This window comes from Ursus maritimus, unplaced genomic scaffold (genome assembly GCF_017311325.1).
Source record: "Ursus maritimus isolate PB19 unplaced genomic scaffold, ASM1731132v1 scaffold_18, whole genome shotgun sequence".
Classification (NCBI taxonomy): domain Eukaryota; kingdom Metazoa; phylum Chordata; class Mammalia; order Carnivora; family Ursidae; genus Ursus; species Ursus maritimus.
In genome coordinates this window covers 51,499,456-51,525,370 of record NW_024424230.1, presented here as the reverse complement: position 1 = coordinate 51,525,370, position 25,915 = coordinate 51,499,456, and the positions used below count along the sequence as shown (strand labels likewise).

Here is a 25,915-nt window from a genome sequence, read left to right as displayed (position 1 = left end):
TTAAGCAAGCAAGAGATATGATCATAACTTTGATGTGAGAGAATTCATATGGAAAAAACAGAGGAAAGATGAGAGAGGATGAATTGCTAGAAGCAGAGAAACTAGTTTGGAAGACATTGTGACATCAAGGTGAGAAGTACAGTGTTGCTGAAAAGGTGGTAATGGTGGTGAGGATGCTGGTGGTGATGGTGGTGGTAATGGTGATGGTGGTAATGGTGATGGTGGCAATGAGGATGGTGGTGATAAAGAAGATGAGGGGGGAAGGATCGTGGTGATGGTGGTAAGCCAAGCACTGAAGCTGAACAGTAGGCTGAGAACTGAAGCATCTTTGATCTATCAGAGTGAGACCCTGAAATAGGACCACGGCTCTTGCTTTGTCCCTGCCATCAAAATAGAGCTCTTTACCCTAAATACATTCTTGAAGAGCAAAGGCGGGGACCACAGCAAGGCCCTGAGAGCAGGGCAGGGTGGGAATTGGGGAAAGCTGGCATGGGGGATTCCAACATCTGCCCACTGTACGTTTCCTTCCTTGAAAGAAGCCTCCGAGAACATGCACGTCTATCTGTGCTAGCTGATGCCGTCCGATGACACTCACTATCCCAACTCTCAGGGAAATAGTTGGTGCCTCATTTGGTGAAATTTTGACTTGCCTCTCCTTATTTTTTCACAATAAGCAACATAATATTTAAAATTTCTTTAAGTTTATGTTTATTCCTGACAGCCTTATGGTCACATAGCCTTCTGGAAAGAGAAAGGAGTCTATAAATCCAGCTGTCATACATGTAGAATACAGCAGTGGGTTTAAAAAATAATTTTTGAAAAATATTTATACCCATTCACTGCTTTCATAATTTGAAATGTTTAAATTTTATTTTTTATAAAGATTTTATTTATTTATTTATTTATTTATTTGCCAGAGAGAGAGAGAGCACACACAAGCAGGGGGAGCAACACTGGGATGGGGAGAAGCAGACTTCCCACTGAGCAAGCAGCCCGATGTGGGACTCAGTCTCAGGACCCTGGGATCATGACCTGAGCCGAAGGCAGGCACTTAACTGACTGAGCCACCCACGCATCCCTACATGTTTAAATTTTAAATGTTCAAGACAGAAGAAACATGTCACTTCCCCCATTAGGACACTGCGTCTACACAGCTGCCTGACTTGAGTCCCTGTGCCACAGATCTGACCTTCCTGAGACACTACCATGTCCTAGTGACAGCTCAGTAAGATATCAACAAATCACTGAAGAGGCACATGTGGGCCCTGATGCTACAGCGGGTCAAGCTCTGCAATTCGGTGGCATAATCATTTAGCCTTAAGTAAAATACAGAAAGAATAGCCATCCTAAATGGATTCCTAATGATACATCATTTTTCTAGTCCCATTTTCAATTTTCAAGTAACACAATATCTTTAAGGATAATTTCAAACTATTGCAGTCCCAACATTGTCATTATTCAAAGAAGAATAGTTTCTTCTTCAAAGCAATACTACCATATATATTGTAGACTTGTCCAAACGTGGTCAGTTTTTATGATGTTGGGGACAGTCTCTCTTATAGATCTTCAGGAGCAGCTCTAATAGTATAGAATTTAAACGCATTATACCCTATTCCCTTTTAAAACCTGATCTGTTATTCATCAAAAGCTGCTAGGAAGATCAAAGTAAAATGTCGTAAGCCAAGATATTGGTCTAGAATAACTAAATTGTTTATTTCTGCCATTCATAACTCATAGAAGTAAAATATCCCTAAAAACAGATTGTGCTTGCACGGTAGAGAAAAACTGAACTTTTTTATATTTATTTCTTTTCTATATTTTGTACTATCTATACATCTAATAAAAACGGGGGCTTTTATGAAGTAAAGCTTGAGAAGAAAGAATTTTTAAAAGTCACATTTAGGGGCGCCTGGGTGGCACAGTGGTTAAGCGTCTGCCTTCGGCTCAGGGCATGATCCCAGCGTTGTGGGATCGAGCCCCACATCAGGCTCCTCCGCTATGAGCCTGCTTCTTCCTCTCCCACTCCCCCTGCTTGTGTTCCCTCTCTCGCTGGCTGTCTCTATCTCTGTCAAATAAATAAATAAAATCTTTAAAAAAAAATAAATAAAAGTCACATTTAAATATATATATATTTGCTATAATAACAGTCATTTCCAAATTAGCCTAATTTATGTCTTCATTTATTTCAAGTCCAATTCTCAAATATCTTCATCTGGAGGGGTAAACCAGAAGCCCACAGACACTTTTGCCGGGCAATGTGTTGGATTTGTACATCATTTTTTTAAAAAGTGAATAGGCCGTTATTATGCTCAGCGGTAATACCAGCAGTTTAGCTGTGACTTGTGACCTCGACCATCCCTTCATTGTATATATACAAAGAAATAAAAACTCAAATGAATTAAGTGTCTATACCTACTGCCAGTAATAGAACCGAGAAACCCAAGTATCCTGACTCCTCATTGATAAGCTTCTTCAGTACCTACTGATATGGGGGCATTGATGGCAACAATACTGCTAATAATAGTACTGATAATGGAAATGATAACAGCAGATTAGTCATCATGTATTGCTTACTTGATACATACAAGAAGCTTTTCATATCATCTCATTAATTTCATATCAACACTAAAAAAGATCATTTCTTAATTTATGAAATTCAGTCTTAGACAATTGGAATAAATTCGTTTCATTCTTCCCACTACACTATCTCACAGAGTTACAGCCACTATTTGTGGAGTATCTACCATGTGCCCAGAAATATGCATTTTGAATATTTTATTTTTACCCTTAAAGCATCCATAGGAAATAGGCATCATTATACCATTTTACAGATGAGAAGATTGAGGCTCAGAGAATTCAAGCCAATTGCCCATTATAGAGTAGAAAGAGCCTTAAACTGTATCTGGGGCCCCTGGGCGGTTCAGTCGGTTGGGCCTCCACTTCTTGATCTCGAGCTCAGGTTGTGATCTCAGGATCGTGGGATCAAGCCCCAGATCCGGCTCTGCACTCAGTGTGGAGTCTGCTTGTCCCTCTCCCTCTGCTCCTCCCCGCACTTGTGCTCTCTCAAATAAATAAAGAAAATCTTTTTTAAAAATAAATAAATAAATAAATTACCCCTTTCCGTATAAACCCAAATAGATCTCAAATCTAAACAATAACACAAAATGACAAAAATTAAGATTAGGAGAATATGTGCATGATATTGTGGTAAGAATTATATAACTTTTAATAAAATAGGAATTCCGGGAAACATAAAGTAAAAGATTGACATCTGTTCTAACTAAAAACCAAATATTTCAGTGTGGCAAAAGATATCAAAGTTAAAATGCAATTGACGGGGGGGGGGGATTAAACATACGAAGAAAAGTTTCCAGTTGCCGAAAGTATTTCTATCAATAACTATGAAAAGATAAACAACCTAAAAGAACGTGGGGCAAAACTTATAAAATAGCAAATCAGAGGGAAAAAATATAAAGGCCAATAAATATGAGAAAAAATGCTTATATACAGTAGTGGGCTGATAAAGACAAATTGAAAGAGCACTATATCATTTTGACCTGTAAGAGTTGCACAAACTGCTACTATCCAGCTCTGCTGACCATGCTGAGTATTGAGCTCCAGCTTCTTGCTGTTTGGAGTGAACTGCTACAGTTGTTCTAGAAAGTAAGTTGATAAAATCTACAAAAATGTAAAGCGTATCTTTTGACAAAAGAATTCGCTTTTGGAACTCAGACTACAGAAATAAAAGCACCAGTATATAAAGATAAATGCACAAGAATGTCGGTCATAGCACAGTCTGCAAGGACACATCTGAATCGTCATCCACAAAGGAGTTGTTGAAAAAATTACGGTACCATCGTACTATATGGTATTATGGTGGTAGCGACTTCACGTCTGAATTTCCCTGAGTCTCCATATAAAAGTAGACAGAGCAACAAGGTAGAAAAACCCAAAAGTCATCAAGAACATTTACAACAAAATGAGGTGTAACAAGATAGTCCATGAACCCAAAATATAAGTGAATGAGAACACACCACAAGTAGCCGTCAGCCTGCATCGTATCCGCGTCTGTAGGAAGACATAGAGGGAAACAATGACTTTTGTGACGAACTTCAGCACAGCAAGACAAAACAAGCAACGCATATTCGCTGGAAAGTTCGGGGCACCTACTTGAGAATAGCAGCTGAAGCCTTCTCTAATAGCAGATCAATTCCAGGAGCCTGCAGTAAAAGGTGAAAGATGACTGGAGCAGTCTGAGCCCATCATCATCTTCATCATCACTGGAAACCAACCAACCAGTGTTTCCGTCCAGGACAGGGCCCAGGGGTGAGAAGAAACAGATGGGAGTGGAATGAAGTATGAGCAAGATAGAGACAATAGCAAAGAAGAAAAGAAAAGGCCCAGGTGAAAGTTAGGGACAGGAGCAAAAGAATCAGGAACTCTCAGAGTTTTATTAAGCTAGCTAGCTTAATAAATAAATAAATAAATAAATAAATAAATAAATAAATAAATAAGGAAGTCCTGGGAATTTGGGGGGATATATATATATTGAATGCACCACCTTCTCAAGGTCAGAAGAACTAATTTTACATTCAAAGTCACAATAAGAAGAAAAGACAGTAAGAAGTAGAGTAACATTCCTACAGAAAATGAAAGCATTCAGAAAGACCCACAAAACAGATCAAAACTGTAATGAACTATAGTTGACCTCGAACAACATGGGTTTGAACTATGCAGGTCCACTTATACATGGATTTTTTTTCAATAAATACAGTATAATACTATAACTGTATTTTCTCTTCCTTATAATTTTCTTAATAACATTCTTTTCTCTAGCTTACTTTATTATAAAAACATAGTGCATCATACATATAAGATACAAAATATGTGTTAATCAACTATTTATGTTGTAAGGATTCTGGTTATTAATACTTACATTTTTATGAAGTCAAAAGTATGTGGATTTTTTTTTAAGATTTTATTTATTTATTTGAGAGAGAGAGCACAACGGGGTGGGTGGGTAGAAGCAGACTCCCCGCTAAGTGCGGAGCCCTACACAGGGCTCAGTCCCAGGACCCCAAGACCATGGCCTGAACCAAAACCAAGAGTCAGATGCTTAACTGACTGAGCCACCCCTGTATGTGGATTTTCAACTGTGCGAAGGTGGGGAGTTGATGCCCCAACCCGCATGTGTTTGTTTAAGGGCCACCTGTATTTTAAAATGCACTAAATGACATTAAGAACATGATATAAGACATGAAAGAAAAAGATCTGAATTTCAAAACCTTAAAAGTTATGTCACAAAACTCAGGAAAGAATTAGAAGTAAAAGAAAAATCATTTCAGAAATGAAGATTAGACTAGAAAGAATATAGGAGCAAGTGAATGAGACATATCATACACTAAGAAAAATAGAATCTTAAAAAAGGAAGGATATTTTTAAAATCAAAAACAAGGGGAACCTGGATGGCTCAGTCAGTTAAGCGTCTGCCTTCAACTCAGGTCATGATCTCAGGATCCTGGGATCAAGCCCCACGTCAAGCTCCACATTGGGCTCTCTGCTCAGTGGGGAGTCTGCTTCTCCCTCTCCCTCTGTGCTCTCTCCTTCTTGGTTCTCTCTCTCACTCTCTCTCAAATAAATAAATAAAATCTTTTTAAAAATAAAATAAAGAAATGAAGAGGTAAAAAGGATTCAAGAGACATTGATAAATATTCTGGACAAAGATATAGATAATAGAAGTCTCTGAAGAAGATAAAGAACCAGAATGAATAATAAAAATAATAATTAAAGATAACGCTAATGAAACAAAAAGATGTTTCAAAATTATATACCACATACCTGAGATTAACCCAAAACAATAACTAAGACATAGTCTAATAAAATTACAGGACTCCAATTTCAAATAAAACAAAATTAAACAAAGTTCTTTGGAATTCAAGACAGAAGAGCAAGTGACTTAAAAAAAAAAAATGATGAATCACTAAGTTCTACTCCTGAAACCAGTATTACACTATATGTTAACTAACTAGAATTTAAATAAAAATTTGGAAAGAAAATTAAATTCTCATCAGACTCTTTAACATTAGTTCATGACAAGAGAAAATTGAGTAATGTTATTATATTCAAGGGGGCAAAATGTGAACAAAAAATTTTATACCCCCAAAAAACTGACTTCCATATAAAAGGCATAGGCAAACTATTATAAACATGAGTGAATATAGGAAACATCATTTCCATGAGCCCATCCTGAGGAATCTACTAGGCAATGAGCTTTAGACAACCCCAATGACCAGACATAAGAACGAGTGATGAATAGGCGTATGGACTTATTTCTGGACTGTCAGTTCTGTTCCGTTGATCTATATGTCTGTCCTTATGTCAGTCCCAAACTGTTTTGATTATTGTGGCTTTGCAATAAATCTTGCGATCAGGAAGTGTGAGTCCTCTAGCTTTGTTCTTTACCAGGATTGCTTTGGAAATTATGATGTATCAATGTAGTTTTCTTTGTGTTTTTTATTCTTGGAGTTCTTTGAGCTTCTTGGATTCTAACATCTGACTAGTAGGAGTTTCAGGAAAAAATAAAAGGAAGGCAATTACTAGTGAAATAATTCAAGAAATGGTCCTAAAACTGAAAGACATGATTTTGCAGATTGAGAGGGCCCGCCCAGTACCCACCACAATCGATGGAGAAATATCCACATAGGAACATCACAGTAAAATGTTAGCTCTTTGGGGACAAGAACCTAAAGGGCTTTCAAAAGGGGGTGAGAAAAAACAGTTTATATGGAAAGGCTTAGGAATGAGAAAGGCATCTACTTTCCCAAACTCTAGCATCCATGGCAACTAAGAGATAAGCAGCAAAGCCTGAAAACATCTGTAAGAAGAAAGGGTGCAGGCTAGAATCCTGAATGCAGGCACACTCTCCCTTAACAGTGGGGGTGGAATACAGACATATCCATCAATGCCAGATGACTGCCTTGTCCAGGAAAGCACTGGAAGATGTGCTCCACCAAAAGAAAGGAATAAAACAAGGAAGAGGAAACAGGGACTCCACCACAGTCGAGATAAGGAAGGCACCCCCACAGTGATAGGGAAGAGAGATCCCTGGACAGCAGTGGGCTTGGCAGCCATAGATTGCAATAGGAGAACAGAGGCTTCAAGGGTAATGCTTTAAGGGCAGGAAGGAAACCAGCACGTTACCAGAGGTCTACAAACATTACCAACAAATTCACATAAGCGAGTTTTTGGAAATATGGATGCAATACCATAAGATCCAGCTGGAAGAATTGAAAGTGATTGCCTCTGGGGATGGAGAATCTGGGTGAGATGGGGAGTAAGATAGGTCAGGGATTTACTCTTTTTCTTTATAAGCCGTCTAGAACTACTTGACCTATATCTGTAGAATTTTGATAAAGAATAATCTTTTTACATGAAAGAAGTAGTGGCAAGCATTAAATATACAGTTACTTATAAAAGACAAAAGGGGGGCTAAAGCAGGGGAGAACATGTACGTTATATGCTCTGCAGTGTAAATATAGCACAATTATTTTCAATGAGGAAAGAATAGAGAGTATATACGCAAAAAATAAGAGGAATTGTTAACTGTTTTCAATAACGACATGCGTATGGTATTATTAGTATGCTATTCTGAGATGGTAAATGAATAATTATAGAATATCCCAATTCTATCATCTCCTATGCCCCCTGAGAAGCAAGATTTTTAGTATGGAATCAAGGTATAAATAGAAATACAATATAGAAGAGTCTGAATTTTAACTGGACGTATTCACTAGATCTGCCCACCAAAAGACCTAGTTTTGCCCACTGAACAATGACCAACCCAGTAGCAATGACAACAAAATTTCCTGAGGCCCAGACTGCTTTCTTGTGATACCATTTCCCACCAGAAGAAGGGCTTTTTGAAAAAATACTGATTCCAGGACTGAGCAGGAAAGGTATAAAATGAATTTGGAATACCCTGGCATACCTGATATCAAGGAAGCTATCAAAGACTACTCATTTCATGTCAAAAGGATTCAGGAGTAAAACTAAGAGGCTCCTACTAGTTAAAGATGAGACAAAGGTGAGTTCAAATTTGAAGTGAATTTAAAACCATCAAATATTTTTAAATCTATGAGTTCATTTTGATAACTTTAAAAATTAATTGGTCACTTTTGGTAGGTAAGAGGGAACAAATTTATTATCTTGAAAATGGGGGGGGGGGACACTTATTCTGCCATTTCTATATGACCTAAACCATTGAGTAACCAAATAATGTGAGAGGAAGCATTTACTTATTAAAAAAAAAAAAATGTTTCAACTAGTAACTGCAGAACTAATGATGGAATTAGAATACCACCGGTTTACAACTCCCAGTGAATTAATGGATTCAGGCGTTGAGCACCAATGACTCCTAACAACATAAAGAGAGAAACAACCCAGACATAATGTGTCTCCTGATAAAAGAACACATGACCTCTAGTCTTGCCAAAGGGATTGAACCTGAGTCTTATAAAGCCCCTGGATCTAGCCTACAATTTTCAGGAAATGCAAAAGACGGGGGAACATGCTAAATCCTACCATGAGTATGAAATCAGCAAATCCAGACTGTGGGAAGCTTCCCAGGTCAAACAACCCAGATGCTTCCATAAATAAATGGTAGTTTAAAAAATGGGTGGAGGGAGGCCTATATGCTAAAAGTGAATTAAAAGATATATTGAAATTTTTAAATGGGTATAACTAAACTGTAGGGTCCAAGGATGCACATGGGTGAAAAAACCCAAGAAATGCCTTATGAAATTCTTTACAATTATTTGTATAATAAATTTATAATTTATAAAATTTATGATTTATAATTCCTATAAGAATTATTATTTATAAAGATAAAACTCAGAGTAGCAGTTACTTTTGGAGGGAAGATGGGGATTATGGCTAGGATGGGGCATATAGAGGGGTTTCTGGGGTGCCTGGAAAATCTTTCTTTCTTGATCTGGGTAGTGATTATACACTTAGTGTGGTTTTCTGTATCTGTATATAATAGAAAGAAAAGGTTAAGAGAATGAAAAAGGAGAATCCTGTTAAGATATACGTCTAATATAGAAGGTTAAGTGGAAAAAAACAGAATGCAGAATTATATTTACTCTATTTTTATGAAAAGTAGGGGAGAGGGCATATATATCCTCTGAACAGATAGTCACCCAAGTTTAATAGTTATTACCTTAACAGGGATAGATGTTTTACCATTTCTTTGCACTGTTTGACATATTAATAGGGGAAAATCTAATAGATGATATATATTGATATACATATGCACACATACACACACGCAAATACAGATTTACTTTTTACTTTGAAATTATCTCGAGTTTACAAAAGAGTTCCTTGTAAAATATAAAGAACCCCTGTACATCCCTGACCCAGATTCAGATTCAGATTCCTTTTGGCTCATTTGCTCACACTCTCTATTTGATAATTAGTTGCAACTACCATGTCCCTTTACCCGTGAAAGCACTTCCAAGTATTTCCTAAAAATCAAGGCTATATAAACATACTTATTTTTTAAATATGGACATAATTATTAGCCTTGAAAACATACAGGGGTTTTATGTCAAATAAAAGTATGTGAAAATGCTATTTTAAGCTGCAAAGAATCATTTTTAAAAAATGCAGGTCTTTTCCACGTGATATGCCTTAAGGTAATTGGTCACTTCTATCTGAAGTTTAAAGAAATTTGCCGTTATTGGAATATATCCTCAGATAACACGAAATGAAGAAACAGTCAAAAACCACAATCATTTTCAGTATCTGCTCTAAGCTTACTTGTAGTTTAAATTCTTTTTTTTTAACTGCTAAATTCTTAATTACTCATTAATTTAATATTAGGGAAATTAGACATGAAGTTCTAGAGGGTGGCAGAAATTTGCAGAATGCTCCCATGTCTCTATCAAATCGGCTACAAAGTGAGAAATTAACTGGAGCACATGGTCTTTTTTCTTTTCTTTTTCAGGTGATGCTCAAACCCAGTGTAAGTTATGTACAGAGAAATATAAATAAATTAAAACTGATTTTCTCAAAAAGAAAAAAAGAGGAGACTTAATTTGGAAGATTTTAAAACACACAATTTGTGGACCTTATCAGCTTTTTATAAAGAAGAATGAAACTTTTAGATAGTGTGTAGATTGAAAGTCTCCATAGTGCTTTTCAAGATTTTGACATATCTGGGTTTGGTCTATTTTTGTGCAGAATGAGAATATCTTGCCAGAAAATATAGGGCCTCTTTCCATACTTTGTACTAAATTAAGCTGCATACAACACTGAAATTATTTGACAAGCCGGTCACTTCCAAAAGCACAATAAAAATACTAGTTTCTAAAATGTTTATACTAAAAACTGTTGCCCTGAAATACCCAAACTCTGACCGTGGACTGATGAAACTGTTCCCTAGGTTTGCGTTTATAATAAATAAGGACAATTAGCACCTGGGCAGGCGCTGGAAGATGACTTCGCAGCCCCACACGTATTTCATTGTGAAAATAAAACTCTTTTTCTTTCGAACTGACTGTCTGGGATTACGAACAAGATGCAGTTCAACTATGGATCATCACGCAGGGCAAATAAGATGCGCTGGAGTTTAATGAAATCGGACTGGGCTTTCTTGGGGGCGGGGGGTGGGGGTGAAGTCTGGAGATGCTTAAGGGAGAGGGTGCTTCTCCACCTGGTAGAAGGCGTTACGGTACCCCACCTCTGCCCACAGGTGAGCGAGATGGAAGTGAACGGGCAGTTTGAGTCCGTGTGCGAATCCGTGTTCAGCGAGCTGGAGTCGCAGGCGGTGGAAGCGCTCGACCTGCCCATGCCCGGCTGCTTCCGCATGCGGAGCCACAGCTATGTGCGGGCCATCGAGAAGGGCTGCTCCCAGGACGACGAGTGCGTGTCCCTGCGGTCCTCCTCCCCGCCGCGCACCACCACCACCGTGAGGACCATTCAGAGCAGCACCGGTGAGTGAGCGGATCGGCTGTTCCCCCCCCCCCGCCCCCCGCCCTGTCCCCCTTGCCACCACCAGCCTGGCCTCCAGGCCTGGGGCTACAGAATGTCCCAAAGGACTGCACACGGTGTCCTCGCTGTTATCACACAGTCGCCAGTAACCTTATATCACCCGTGCCCTGCAAAAAATGGTTTTGCCTCCCTGCCTGCCTCTGTCCCCACACTTTGGCCACATTCCCAGTCCTCTCTACCTCCATCTCTGGCCTCAACAGAGAAACTTCAACTACAGGTCCAGAAGGGACAGCACCAAAGGGGGGCGGGGTCTTTCCAAGATCCCCACACAGCATCCTAGCAGCCAGCAAACTCATCCCACCAGCTCCTACTGGCTACCAGTCAGGCTCTGACTTTTAGGGGTGACCCTTAGGCAAATCAGCTACCCTGGTTGCTGAGCATAACAATGTGGGAATGCCTTTTTTTTTTTTAATTCCAAGATATCCACAAAATGACTACCCCAAACCCCTGAAAATATCACTATAAGAAAATAAGGAAGAAACGGATGATCCAGACATATTAACTGAACATCTTATGAGTTTTCTTTCATTATAACAAAGACAGATTTCATGATTTTAAAACCTTCTGTCATATGTATACAGCACCTCCTTTTCCCTCTAAAGTACAGTTAGGTTTATGCAGTTAAACTGTATTTTTATCGGATTTTAAGCAGAGAGGCACAGAAGAGCGTAACTGGTTTCCATGACACTGAAACCTGCATGGGAATATAGCCATGGGTTAGATATGACAATGTGTGTGTTGGGGGTTTTTTTTATATTCATAACATTTGGGTCCAAGAAGAAAATCCCCTCCATCTTAACTAGGCTTAAATGTATGACTGATGTCAGTGTAACTTCAGTACAGAGGAGTTCTACGAGAAGATCATCAAACCTCGAGTCATGGTTAAATAATAATGAATAAATTAGAAGGAAAAGCTCGTGCCAGAATATTGCAGTATTCAATTTTAGTTCTAGGTGCATCAAACACCAGTAATTATCATTCAGCCCAGAACTTTCACAGGCTTGAGAAGTAACAGGTCCTCAAACCTGAGTTAAAATCCTCCTAACTAGAGATAGGGAATTGAGGTAGCAATTTGTAAGAAACTATTAGAGGTTAAACATGAGGAGGTCATTCCTGACCAATGAGACTAAGATACCAGGATCAGGGGAAGGGATGCTTCTAGAGAGTGTACAGGCTCCACGGCTCTGCAGGGAGCCCAGCCACTCTGTCCTCGGTGGGCCAACTCCAGCCGGATACTGGATGTGCATTCGGGCTCACCAGGAAATTCACAAGGACAGCCCCAGGTGTGGGTAACAAACAAGGTCGACTTATAAACTGAAAAACAAAAAAATTTCAGTCATCCATGGGCATATTTCTGTGTGTGTTTATGTTCATGCAGTAAGTGTAATTTGAAGATCTGCCCTGTGCCTATAGCGTATCACTGTGTCTCTTATTGTTTTCCATTTTCACCACCGCCGCCCCGCCCTTTCCTGTGTCTATCTAGTCTACCGCTCGCTCTAACAGTCTCGCCGCCTGCCAGCTGCTTCCTGTGCTGAAATCGCTCGTTAGAAACACAGTAGGCAGGTCCTTGCCCAGGAGCGCGAGGGGAAGGAAAAGGGCCACCGGCTGACTCCTTCCCCCTCAAGGAGCAGTGCTGTGGATAAAGGGGCAAGAGACTCCAGAACAGTTTTGTCTGCCCACCTGTCAGAGGATTTGTGCTTTTGTCAGTGAAGAGACAATTTACTTACACCTCCCACATTCGTCCTCGTGTGTGCTCTTCACCCCACACACCAGGATGTCTACGCCTTCTGAGACCTTTCCCAGATACACGGGGAGGTTCCTGGGGTTCAAACAATAGGGTTGCTAGATAAAATCCAAGGTGCCAGTTAAATTTGAATTTTAGATAGTCGATAATTTTGTAGTGGGAGGATATCTCAAAGTTGCTTGGGGCACACTTATGCTAGAAAACGATTTTCATGTTTGGAGTATTTGCTAAATCTGACAAGCCTATCAGAGAAGAGGAGTAGGGTCTGGGAGGGTGTCCTGTGTTGTTCCTTTTAGAATATAAATTGACCATAGGGTATTTAGCTGGGGGCGCTATTCGCGAGAACACCCAAAAACAGAGAGGTGAATGAGAATACCAGAGGTGATTACATCACTCCTTCTTGGGCTCCGTGTGTCTCATCGCAAGTACTGGGCTGCATCCACCTGCCTGCAGCTCTCAGGGCGGGAAGGCTCCACGCTTGGCTGCAGGCTGCAGGGGGTCAAGGGCAGGAAAATGTGGGAAGGCATAAAACACCAGATTTTTGCACAGGGCAGCTGGTGACATCACCCTTCATCACACTAAACATGATAGATGATCTTTACAGTCATGGAAAAATTAACAAGTTAAGGACTAAACCATGGTAATAGGTTCTAAGTAAGCCCATCAGACATTTTATCAATGCGACCTTAAGAATTCTAATATCACCTTACAGTTTCTCTATGTCATAGATTTGTTCTTTTAAAAAGTCATTTTATGATATAATAAGGTTCTCCATTCATTCTACCCCTCCCATTACTCCTGGGTGCTCCTCTCTCTTTCACACATGCTTCCTTTTCTTCCACATGATCTCAGTACTATCAAATTACTTTTCTTCTACTGGTTTCCTTCTTACATTGAATCAAATAGAATTTCCTGTAGAAAACACAGAAAATCTACTTTCTCACAGAATCTACTAATTTTTGAAAGAATGTGCTCATTTGTGGAAATCTGGAAATTACTTTGCTCTAATTTTACCCATTTCCCCCATGTACACAGGTCAGATTTACATCCGTGTTCAGTAGGATGTGACATAGATTTCTCCTTTTGCTTCTTTTCCTTTGCTCATTATTCTTGGATACTTAGAGCCGATTCTCTTTTTCCTAAACTTCCCTTTGCCTGAAAACAAAAGTTCTTTCCGTTTTGTCAACTGCAGTTATTAGCTGTAACTTTTCCCCTACAAAAGTGCACACGCTGAGTCTTTGCTTTTTGTGTTGGGCCGTTCTAATTGTTCAAATTTTCAACACACCATATTAAGGTTTCCTCTTCCAGCCTTGTCCATTCTCCATATTAACAAGATGAAACCATAAACAAAAATCCACAAGTGTCTGTTACCATGTGAGAGTGTCATGAGACATGACAATCAGCCCAAAGTAGCCCCAAGGATCCCCTAGCAAGATGAGCAAGAATGGTGACTCATCCCAGCAAATCAGGGCAAATTAGGAAACGAGTTCGAGAGTGACTTACAGTTCTGCTCCTTTTGGTTTATTGACTTTTTGGCTTGTGTGTAACTCTGATAGAATCTTACATTCTCCAGCCTGTAATCTGCTTCAAGCACTCAGATGTCTCTCCATCTAATAAATTCAACAAGCTTTTATATAAAACCACTGTACTCAAGACTATTAAGCTAGGATTAGAGCTACTGTGGGAAAGTACAATTTAATGGTGGAACAATTAACCTCAGGACTGTGAGAGAACAAGCACCCTTATTTCAGTTGCCTGAATATTTTAGACGAAAGTAGAACGAGGTGCTGAAAATATAGCCACACGTCTACTTCAGAGCAGTGGATTAAACATGCCTCATGTGGAGTATACCGACCCAATTGTACGTGTTTAAGAAGGATTTTTCTTTTTACTTCTTACACTGAGCTCTACGATCAAAAGCATTAGCACGTCATAGACTTGTATCTGGTGAACAAGCAAAAACGCTGTATAACAATCATTCCGATACAGACACACACTTGGTCAGAAAGGACAAAAAATAAACTGTAGTGGCTACAAAGCAAGTAGTAGATGAACCGATCGGTAGGGGCAGAGGGAAATATTTTTAAATAAGCATCATAAAAACGATTGTAAAAGCCAATATAACGTTTGATTAAAATAATACTCTGACAGAAACTATCATGATGTAGAATTCTGGGTTTTTTTTTTTTAAGAAAAGCATTCATTTTGAAATTACAAGCTTTTCAAAGCAGCTTTATGTAACAATAACACAAATTTATCAAGAGTAAGGAGGTTCGCCTGCCACATTGTGGCTCTTAAAGCTTGGTGTATGTGCTCTACTCTTTTTTTTTTTTTTTTAATCAGAGGAAGTCTTAAAACTTGATGGAGTTGAACTGATCTTTCCTTCAAGAAGCCCCCGGGGGGGGGTGCCTGGGTGGCTCATTCAGTTGAGCAGCTGCCTTCAGCTCAGGTCGTGATCCTAGGGTCCTGGGATCGAGCCCCACATCAGGCTCCTGGCATGGTGGGGAGCTTGCTTCTCCCTCTGCCTGCCACTCCCCCTGCTTGTGCTTGCTCTCCCCACCCCCCCATGTCAAATGAATAAAATCAGAAGGAAGGAAGGAAGGAAGGAAGGAAAGAAGGGAGGAAAGAAGGGAGGAAAGAAGGGAGGAAAGAAGGGAGGAAAGAAGGGAGGGAGGGGGATTGAAAACAAAAAAGAAAAAAATATGTTTCTTAAAATAAGCCCCCAGAAAGGTCCCCATGAGGCCCGAGAATAAAGCATCCCCCCAGGCCAGCAGCCAGTGTCCTCGAGCCAGGGAATCGGCACAGTGTGCCCTGCTGGGTGTGGCTTGGGGCCAGAGTAACACCAGTATTTATACTTTTTTTGAATGAGATCCTATTTTCCCTTAAGTTGAGACATGCCCCTCCACAATCCCACTTCACAGTCCATCATCGCTGTCAGCTCTGGCCCACCCACTCAAGCTCTTGCTCAGTTTAGCTAAAGCAGGTACCCTTTGATCAGCTGAGGTCGGCGCTCACGTTCCAAGAGTTCTTCCACTGGCTTGAGTCTTCACCCCCAATCAGCCATCCCATCCAGGACACTGAAGCTACCTTCATGCACCTACCTTCATGCCCCTTCCGTCCCATACACCCTGCTCCCCACCCACCCCCAACAACAAAAAATAAAGCCTTAACACACAAGATCTTGAGCAGAATGACATTAAGGCAATAATGTGTATTTGCAATGCACATAGTAGGCACTCAATAATGGAACAAGAAAGGGGAGAGAAGATGCCAAAAACAAAAAAAATACTTGTTTTTATTGCAATATAATTGACATACTACATTGTGTAAGTTTAAGATGTGCTTCCTGTTGATTTGATACGTTCACATATTGGAATGTGATTACCACCATAACATTAGCGAACACCTCCTTCAAGTCACTTAATTATCGTTTGTCCTCTGTATGAAAACATTTAAGATCTAGTCTTTTAGCAACTTTGAAGTATATAATATAGTATCATAGACTATAATCACAATGGTATACATCAGACCCCCACAACTTATTCAACTCCTAACCGCAAGCTTGTTCTTCTGACCAACATCTCTATTCCCCCACCCCCTCAGCCGTGTGTAACCACTATCCTCAGTTACCACTAGTTCAGGTTTTTAGATGCCACATATAAGTGATACACAGTATTTGTCTTAATGTGACTTATTTTGCTTAGTGTAATGCCCTCAAGGTCCCATCCATGTTGTCAAAATGGCAGGATTTCCTTCTTTCTCATGGCTGAATAATATTCTACTATATATAAACCACATCTTCTTCATTCAGCCATTGATGGACTCAGGTTGCTTCCATAGCTTGGCTGTTGTTAATAACAAACAGCGGAAAAACACTCATGTACTTCACAAACTGCATGTTTGGTGACTGGATAATCCAGACGACTTTCCTAGGGAAATAGCATCGCTATGAAAACAAGATGAATCATAAAACTATTAGCAGAAGAAACTTCTACATCATCTAGTCCGAGGGTCTGCAAACTACCATCTATGGGCCAAATCCAACCCTCCACCTATTTTTATAAAGTTTGATTGGCACAAAGCCACACTCATTTGTTTGCATATTGTCTGTGGCCGTTTTCGCTCTGTAACAGTAGAGTTGAGTAGCTGTTGCAGACAGACTGACTGTAAGGCCCAGAAAGCCAAAACTATTTACTATCTGAGCCTTGACTGAAAAAGGTGACCACCCCTGATCTAATCCACTGACCCCCATTTTAAGATAAGAGAGCTAAGGAGGGCTTCTGTCTGGAGGCAAAGTCAGAATAAAACTCCCCTGATCTCCCAGCCACAGCCCTTTGCTTGTTTGGGTCCCAGCTCTTGAAGTTATTCATTGCATGATTGTAAAGTTAATCTGAACTCATTTTCTTCATGTGTAAAATGAAGTTAGAGTGCTGCTTCCCTTGCCAGTGTTAATGACCACTTTCGGAACATCCTTAGAGTTCAGAGAAAGCACACTTCTTTCTACGAGGCCCTAATTCAATTAATAAGTTGTTTTCATAAAGCACTGAAGGAAAGGTTCAGAAGTCCAAGGGGACAGACAGCAGCCAGAAGTGTTTTGAACAAAGAGCCTTTCTTTTCTATTCAAGATAAGATCAAGTAATAAATATTCAGACATTGCCTGGACTGGTTCCTTGTTCCTCTACTAATGAGGTTCCCTTCCTTGAATTTCTCCAACCATCCAAGTAAAAGTGGAGATCATCTGCTTACCTTCATCGGAGGAGGCAAAAAAATACAATTTAAAAAGCAAGATTTGTGGCACAACCTTATGCCTCTTATGAGGTCATTTGTCTGGTTTTTATATCCAAGGAAACTGACAGTGCTAACTTTTGGAAGAACTTTGGCTATAACTTTTCCTTTCCTCTATGCTCTTGAGTTTGAATTCCTCTGTATTCTATTAGAAATATTATGAAGTCATAAGATGTAAAAGTCTTATTAGATAGAGGAAGAAATAAAGTCTGGAGAACTTCGTAGGCTTTCATCTCCTCCAGTTGTTTTGCTATATATAAATCACCTCTCAGGGGCGTCTAGGTGGCTTAGTTGGGTGAGTGGCTGACTTTAGCTCAGGTCATGATCTCAGGGTCCTGGGACTGAGCCCTGTATCGGGCTCCATGCTCAGAGGGGAGTCGGCTTCTCCCCCTCTCTCTGCCTCTTCCCCAACTTGCGTGCTCTCTCACGCTCTCTCTCTCTCTCAAATAAATAAAATCTTAAAAGAAAAAAAAAATCACCTCTCAGGAATAGAGTGGCAAGCTTCAAGATGTTGTGCTCTGTAGACAGTCCTAAAGTCCACCTTTGCCCATATGAAGTGTTGTCACATGGCCAATCGTGAAGGGGCTCCAAGGTCTTCTAGCCATTAAGGTTAATGTGAGGCTCAAATCAGTAAGAAAGTAATAAATCAGTAAGGATGATTATGAAATCATCAATAAGGAAGTATTATGTAAATTGCACATTAAAATGCCTCTATCCTGGCTTTGATTTTAGATCTCTCAATCTGGCTTACTTTATTAACAATGGTAATGGCTAACCTTTTAGCACTTACTATTTGATAAGCATTTTGAATCAGCTGCATAGACTCTCTTGTGTAATCCTAATGAATACTCTAGGACATGTATGTAATATATTATCATTCTCATCATACAAAAAAATTAAGCCTTATGAAGGTTACACAACTTGAATGAATGTCTAGTATGGTATACCTTGAAATAATTTAATACAAATCTGTCTGTGATCAAGAAGCTCTCTTCTTTAATGCTTTCTTCCCACAAATTTTTATTTAGCTCTTGCCATATTTGAAACCTGTGTTTTCCTTAAATTTTTCTTTTTAAAAAAATCCCTCTTAAAAAAAAAAAGCCTATTTCGTTCATGTATTATTGACATGGCTTTTCATGTTGGTTTGTCTAAATATGAAATATCTGTTTAAAGTTAAACATGTAGGGATGCCTCGGTGGTTCGGTCAGTTAAGTGGCTGCCTCTGGCTCTGGTCATAATCACAGGGTCCTGGGATCAAGCTCCGCATTGGGCTCCTTGCTCAGCAGGGAGCCTGCTTCTCCCTCTGCCTGTCGCTCCCCCTACTTGTGTGCTCTCTCTCTCCCTCTCTCTCTGACAAATAAATAAAATCTTTATAAATAAATACAGTTATAGATTTAAAAAAAAAAAAAAAAAAACAGGAGAGGTGGCTCGAGATGGCAGCATAGGAAAATCCTGACCTCATCTCCTCCCATGGACACAACAAATGTACAAGTACATACGGAGAAGTACCCTCTGGAAAAGACCTGAAAACTACCTGAACAAGCTCCTCCCCAACAAAGTAGAAAAGGGCTCTGTCAAGACCAGTAGGAGAGGCAGAGATGAAATCCTGTGAAAATCCCACCCCTGGTGCAGCAGTTTAGTAGGAAAAGATCTCCCAAATATTGAAATTTGCTCTGAGGAGCAAGGGGTTTGTGCCCCACACCAGGCATCCCAACCCTTGGGACCTGCACTGAAGAGATGAGCCCCCAAAAGTCTGGTTTTGAAAACAAATGGGGTGCACATCCAGGAAAGCCATTAGGCTGTAGGGAATGGAGACTCTACTCTTAAAGGTTCGCAGGTAGACTCCTCGCCCCAGGATCCAGCATAGAAGCTGAAGTTCATAAAACAACCACACAATATAGGAAGGAAATGTATTTGCTACTCTTAAAGCACCTGCTAGAAAAACAGGACCCTGTTGCGACTCTCTCCAGGGACAGAGATGCTGGCAGGCACTGTTTTTGGTATTCTCCCTCTACCCTGCAAGTGTGGGCACTGGCAGAGGCCGTTTTTTTCACTCTTCCTCTAGCCTGCTAGCCCTGACATTTGTGCCCCATCCTTGCACATCACTCCACCATGACTACATCTAAGCCAATCAGCTGAGAGCCCTGGCCCTGAGCACTACTCCACCACATGGCTGCCATAGTTGGTCAGTGCATGCATGCCAAACAAGGGACATCCCTTCCATACCTGGCTCCAGTGGCCACAGCAGATTGCACTTTGAGCCCTATGGGTCTGAAACAATTGGAGAAACAGTTCTAGGCAGGCCAGCACCCCCAGGACACTGCACCAACAGCAGACTGAAACACACCCTCCAGTCCTCCTGTGAAAAAGGCCTATCTACTTGACTTGCAGCTTCAGCCTGACAGGCATGCTTCCAGTTTACCACACATCTAGAAACTACGGAAGTGCTCTCAGGGAATGTAGACTGAGGAATACCATCTCTGAGCTCTCACTTGGCCTTGCTACAACTTATTAGTGCCTCTGAGAAAGAAGCTCATACTCTCACTTAGAGTCCGGAATTTTCAACTGTCACTAAGGGGATGCCTCTAGATCACTGGGTTTAGAAGCCAGCAAGGTCTACGATTGCTGTCCCACAGGACTGTGTATATTTGCCTACCTTAAAACCTGCTGCCTGAGGGTCTACCTCCAATCAGCCTGAAACTAGGTGTGACTGAAATCCCTCTGGAACACTCACAGATTTTGACACAATCTCAACAATTGGGGCCTACCAAGAAAAAAGGCTGCTTAGACAATCACAAAGGTTCTAGAGACAGCCAAGAGTTAGAGCAAGGTTATAGAATAGGGTTCATCTCCTATACAAGGCCACTCCTGTAAGACTGAGAGTGCTGTTTTGCCTAATACACAGTAACAAACACAGAGCTTCAAGCAGAATGAGGAGACAGAGGAATACATCCCAAATCAAATAACAAGATAAAAATCTCAGAAAAAAATTAAATGGAGATAATTAATATTACCTAATAAAGAGTTCAGAGTAATGTTCATAAAGATGCTCACCAAACTGAGGAAAAGAAAGGGTGAACACAACAAAGAGATAGAAATATAAGAAAGTACTAAACAAGTCACAAAACTGAAGAACACGATAACCAAACTGAACAACACACTATAGAGGTTCAACAGCAGACTAGATTAAGCACAAGATAGAACCCATGAACTAAAAGACAGGGCAGTGGAACTCACCCAAACAGAATAGCAAAAAGAAGAAACAAACCAAAAGGTCAAGAGAAAAATTAAGAGATCTACAGGACAACATCAAGTGGAATATTTGCATTATACGGTTTCCAGAAGGAGAAGAGAGAAAGGGGCAGAAAACTTATTTGAAGAAATTATGTTGAAAATTTCCTTAACCTAGGAAAGGAAGCAGACATCCAGATCTAGGAAGCCCAAAGAGTTCTAACAAGATGAACCCAAAGAGACCCACACCAAGACACATTGTAATTGTCAAAAGTTAAGGATAATGAGATGATCTTAAAAGCAGCTAGAGAAAAACAACTTGTTATGTACAAGGAAACCCCCATAAGACCATCAGATTTCTCATTAGAAACTTTGCAGGCCAGAAGAAGGTGGCATAATATATTCACAGTACTGAAAAGAGAAAACTTTCAACCAAGAATACTCTATCAAAAGAGGTTATCATTTAGAAGTAAAGGAAAGAGAAAGAGCTTTTCAAACAAAAATTAAAGGAGTTAATGATTAATTTTAAAAGGAGCTCTTTAAGCTGAAAAAGGGGGCACTAATTAGTAATAAGAAAAAAATATGAAAGTGAAAATCTCACTAGTAAAAGTAAATATATAGTAAAGGCCATGGGTAAAATGTGGGAGAGGTAAACTTGCTATCAACTTAAAATAATTTGTTTTTTATATGGGCTGTTATATATGAGTCTCATGGTAACCACAAGCAACAATCCATAGTAAATACACACAAGATAATGAGAAAGGAATCTAAGCATAACACTATAGAAAGTAATCAAACTACAAGAGAATAAACCAAGAGAAGAAGAAAGGAACAGAGAACAACAAAACAGACAAAAAATAATTAAAATAGCAACAAGTACATACCTATCAATTATTACTTTAAATGTAAATGGACTAAATTCTTCTATTAAAAGACAATAACTGAATGGATTTAAAAAATGAGACCCATCTATATGCCACCTACAAGCAATTCAATTCAGACATAAGGACACACACAGACTGAAACTAAGGGACAGAAAAAGATATTTCAAGCAAATTGAAAACAAGACAACAAGAGTAGCTATACTGATACCAGAAGAAAAAAAAAAAGGACTTTAAAACAGAGACTATAATAAAAGACAAAAATGGGCATTACATAATGATAAAGGGGTCAATCTAGCAAGAAGACATTACACTCGTAAATATTTAAAAGCCCACCATAGGATCACTTAAATCCATAAAGCAAATACTAGCAGATCTAAATGGAGAAATAGACAACAATACAATGATAGTAGGAGACTTTAATACCCCACTTATGTCAATGGATGTATCATCCAAATAGAAAATTAATAAGGAAATACCGATCTCAAAAAACACATTAGACCAAAGGGACTTAATAGATGTATGCAGAACAGTCCATCCAAAAGCAGAATACACATTCTTCACAAAAACACATGGAACATTTTCCAGGATAGATCATATGTTAGGCCATGAAACAAGTCTCAAAAAAATGTAAGACTGAAATCATATCAAGCATCTTTTCCAACTACAACAGTATGAAACTAAAAATCAATTACAAGAAAAAATGGAAAAAATCAAAAATATGTGGAGATTTTTTCAAAATTATGTGGAGATTAAACAATATACTACTGAACAAACAATGGGTCAAAGAAGTCAAAAAAGAAATTTAAAAATTCCTTGAAACAAATGAAAATGGAAATACAACATTCCAGAATCTATGGGATACCAAAAGCAGTTTTAAGAGGCAAGTTCATAGTGATATAGGCCTACCTCAAGAAATAAGAAAAATCTCAAAAAAACAATCTAAGTTTATACCTAAACAGAACTAGAGAAACAAATAAATGCTAAAATTAGAAGAAGGAAGGAAATAATAAAAATCAGAGTCTTTTCTAAAGAGACAGTAGAAAAAAAATCAGTGAAAAAGATTTCTTCAAAAGATTGTTTAAAAAAAAATAAAGAAGCTCTTAGCTAAACTAAGAATAGAAGTGAGAAGGCTCAAATAAATAAAATCAGAAATGAAAGAAAATTTACAACTCATACCAAAGAAACACAGAGGATCATAAGAGACTACTGTGAACAATTATACACCAAACTGGACAATCTAAAAGATATGGATTAATTTCTAGAAACCTATAGTCTTCCAAGACTGAATCATGAAAAAATAGAAAATATGATAAAGCAATTACTAATTAAGATATCAAATCCATAATCACAAAACTCTCAACAAATGAAAGTCCAGGACCCAACAGCTTCACTGGTGAATTCTACCAAACATTCAAAGAAGATTTAATGCCTATCTTTCTCAAACTCCTCTAAAAACCTGAAGAGGAAGCAACCCTTCCAAACTCATTCTATGAGGCCAGCATTACCCTGATACCAAAATCAGATAAGGACACCACAAAAAAAGAGTGTTATAAGCCAATATCCCTGATGAACATAAATGCAAAAATCCTCAACAAAATATTAGCAAACCAAATTCAGTATGATCAAATGGGATTTATTCCAGGGATGCAAAGATGGTTCAAATCTACAAGTCAATCATGTACACCACATTAACAAAATGAAGGATAAAAAAATCATATCATCTCAAATACAGAAAAAGCATTTGACAAAATTCAACATTCATTTATGATTAAGGGGAAAAAAAACTTTTAACAAAGGGGGTATAGAAGGAATATACATAAACATAATAAAGGCCATATATGACAAGCCTATCGATAACATACTCAATGTGGAATAACTGAAACTTTTCCATTAAGATCAGGAACAAGACAAGGATGCCCACTCTTGCCACTTTTATTCAACATACTATTGGAAATCCTTACCCAAGCAATTAAGCCGGGGGGGGGGGGGGGCATCATTTTGGAAAGAAAGAAGTAAAACTGTCACTATTTGCAGACAACATGATTTTACATATAGAAAAGTTATCCTAAAGTAGTCCTAAAGACTCCACCAAAAAATGAATAAATGAATTCAGTAAAGTTGCAGGATACAAAAATCAATATACAAAAATAGGTTGCATTTGTATACTTTAACAGACTATTACCAACAATTGTAATCTTTGCAATTACATCAAAAAGAATAAAATACTTAGGAATAAAGTTAATCAAGGAGGTAAAAAACCTCAACTCTGAAAACTATAAGACACTGATGAAAGCAATTGAAGAAGATACAAATAAATGGGAGGGTATTCTATGTTCATAAATTGGAAGAACTAATATTGTTAAAATGTCCATATTACCCAAAGCAATCTATAGGTTTAGTGCAATCCAATTCCAATGGCATTTTCCACAGAAACAGAACAATCCTAAAATTTGTATGGAACCATAAGAGATCCCAAATAGCCAAAGTAATCTTAAGAAAGAAGAACAAAGCTGGAGGCATCATGCTCCCTGATTTCAAACTATACTACAAAGCTATAGTAATCAAAACAGTATGGTATCAGCATAAAAACAGACACACAAATCACTGCAACAGAGTAGAGAGCCCAGAAATAAAGCCACACATATACAGTCAATTAATTTATTATATTCATATAATTTTAAAAAGGAGGTAAGAACATAGAGTGGGGAAAGGACAGACTCCAATAAATGGTGCTGGGACAACTGGACAGCCACATGTAAAAGAATGAAACTATACCACTATCTTATACCATATGCAAATATTAACTCAAAATAGATTAAAGACTCAAATGCAAGGGGCGCCTGGGGGGCACAGTGGTTAAGCGCCTGCCTTCGGCTCAGGGCGTGATCCCGGCATTGTGGGATCGAGCCCCACATCAGGATCCTCCACTATGAACCTGCTTCTTCCTCTCCCACTCCCCCTGCTTGTGTTCCCTCTCTCGCTGGCTATCTCTGTTAAATAAATAAATAAAATCTTAAAAAAAAAAAAAAAAGACTCAAATGCAAGATGAGAAACCATGAAACTCCTAGAAGGTAAGCTCCCTGATGTTGGTCTTAGTGATATCTTTTGGGATCTGACTCCAGAAGCAATGACAACAGAAGCAAAAATAAGCAAATGGGATTATCAAACTAAAAAGTTTCTGCACAACTAAGGAAACCATCAACAAAACAAAAAGGCAACCTACCAAACAGGAGAAGATACTTGCAAATCACATACCCAAATAAGTGTTTAATTTCCAAAATATATTTTAAAAACCCACACAACAAAAAAAAAAAAAAAAAAGGAAAAACTCCAGTTTAAAAATGAGCAAAGGGGGCACCTGGGTAGTTCAGTCAGTTAGGCGTCTGCCTTCGGCTCAGGTCATGATCCCAGGGTCCTGGGATCAGGTTCCCTGCTCAGCAGGGTGTCTGCTTCTCCCTCTGCCTCTGCCCTCCCCCCTGCTCATGCTCTCTTTAAAAAAAAAACCAAAAAACGAGCAAAGGATCTGAATAGATCATTTCCTAAAGAAGACATATAGATGCCCAACAGGTATATGAAAAGATGTTTACCATCACTAATCATCAGGGAAATGCAAATCAAAACCACAATGAGCTATCACCTCACACCTGTCAGAATGGCTACTATTATTAAGACAAACAACAAGTGTTGGCAAGGATATGGAGGAAAGGAACCCTTGTGCACTGTTGGTAGGAAAGAAGGTTGATGCAACTACCTTGGGAAACAGTAGAGAGCCCCCCCAAATTAAAAATAGAACTACTATGTGATCCAACAATTCCACTTTTAAGTATTTATCTGAAGAAAACAAAAATAGTAATTTGAAAAGATATATGCACCTGTGTTCATTGAAGCATTATCTGCAATGAACCATACACACACACACACACACACACGCACACACACACAATGGAACACTACTCAGCTATAAAAAAAATGAATTAAAGTTTGCCATTTGCAACAAGAGGGACGGACCTTGAGAGTATTATGCTAAACAAGGTAAGTCAGAAAGAGAAAGACAAATATAATTTCACCTATATCTGGAATCTAAAAAACAAAACAAATGAACAAAACAAAACATAGATACAGAGAACAGACTGGTGGTTGCCAGAGGGCAGGAAGGCTGGTGCATCAACGAATGGGTGAAAGAGAGTAACACGTACAAGCTCCCAGTTATAAGTTAGGA

At 39.0% G+C, this 25,915-nt stretch overlaps 1 protein-coding gene across 1 annotated transcript in view; it reads left to right on the top strand.

The window, feature by feature from the left end:
- The window catches only part of DLGAP1 (DLG associated protein 1), a 306,180-nt gene that overhangs the window by 127,452 nt on the left and 152,813 nt on the right, over positions 1-25,915 (top strand). The window contains exon 4 of the mRNA XM_040632694.1: positions 10,754-10,994. Coding sequence (XP_040488628.1) covers positions 10,754-10,994 — 241 coding nt within the window. The remainder of the gene's footprint in view (positions 1-10,753; positions 10,995-25,915) is intronic.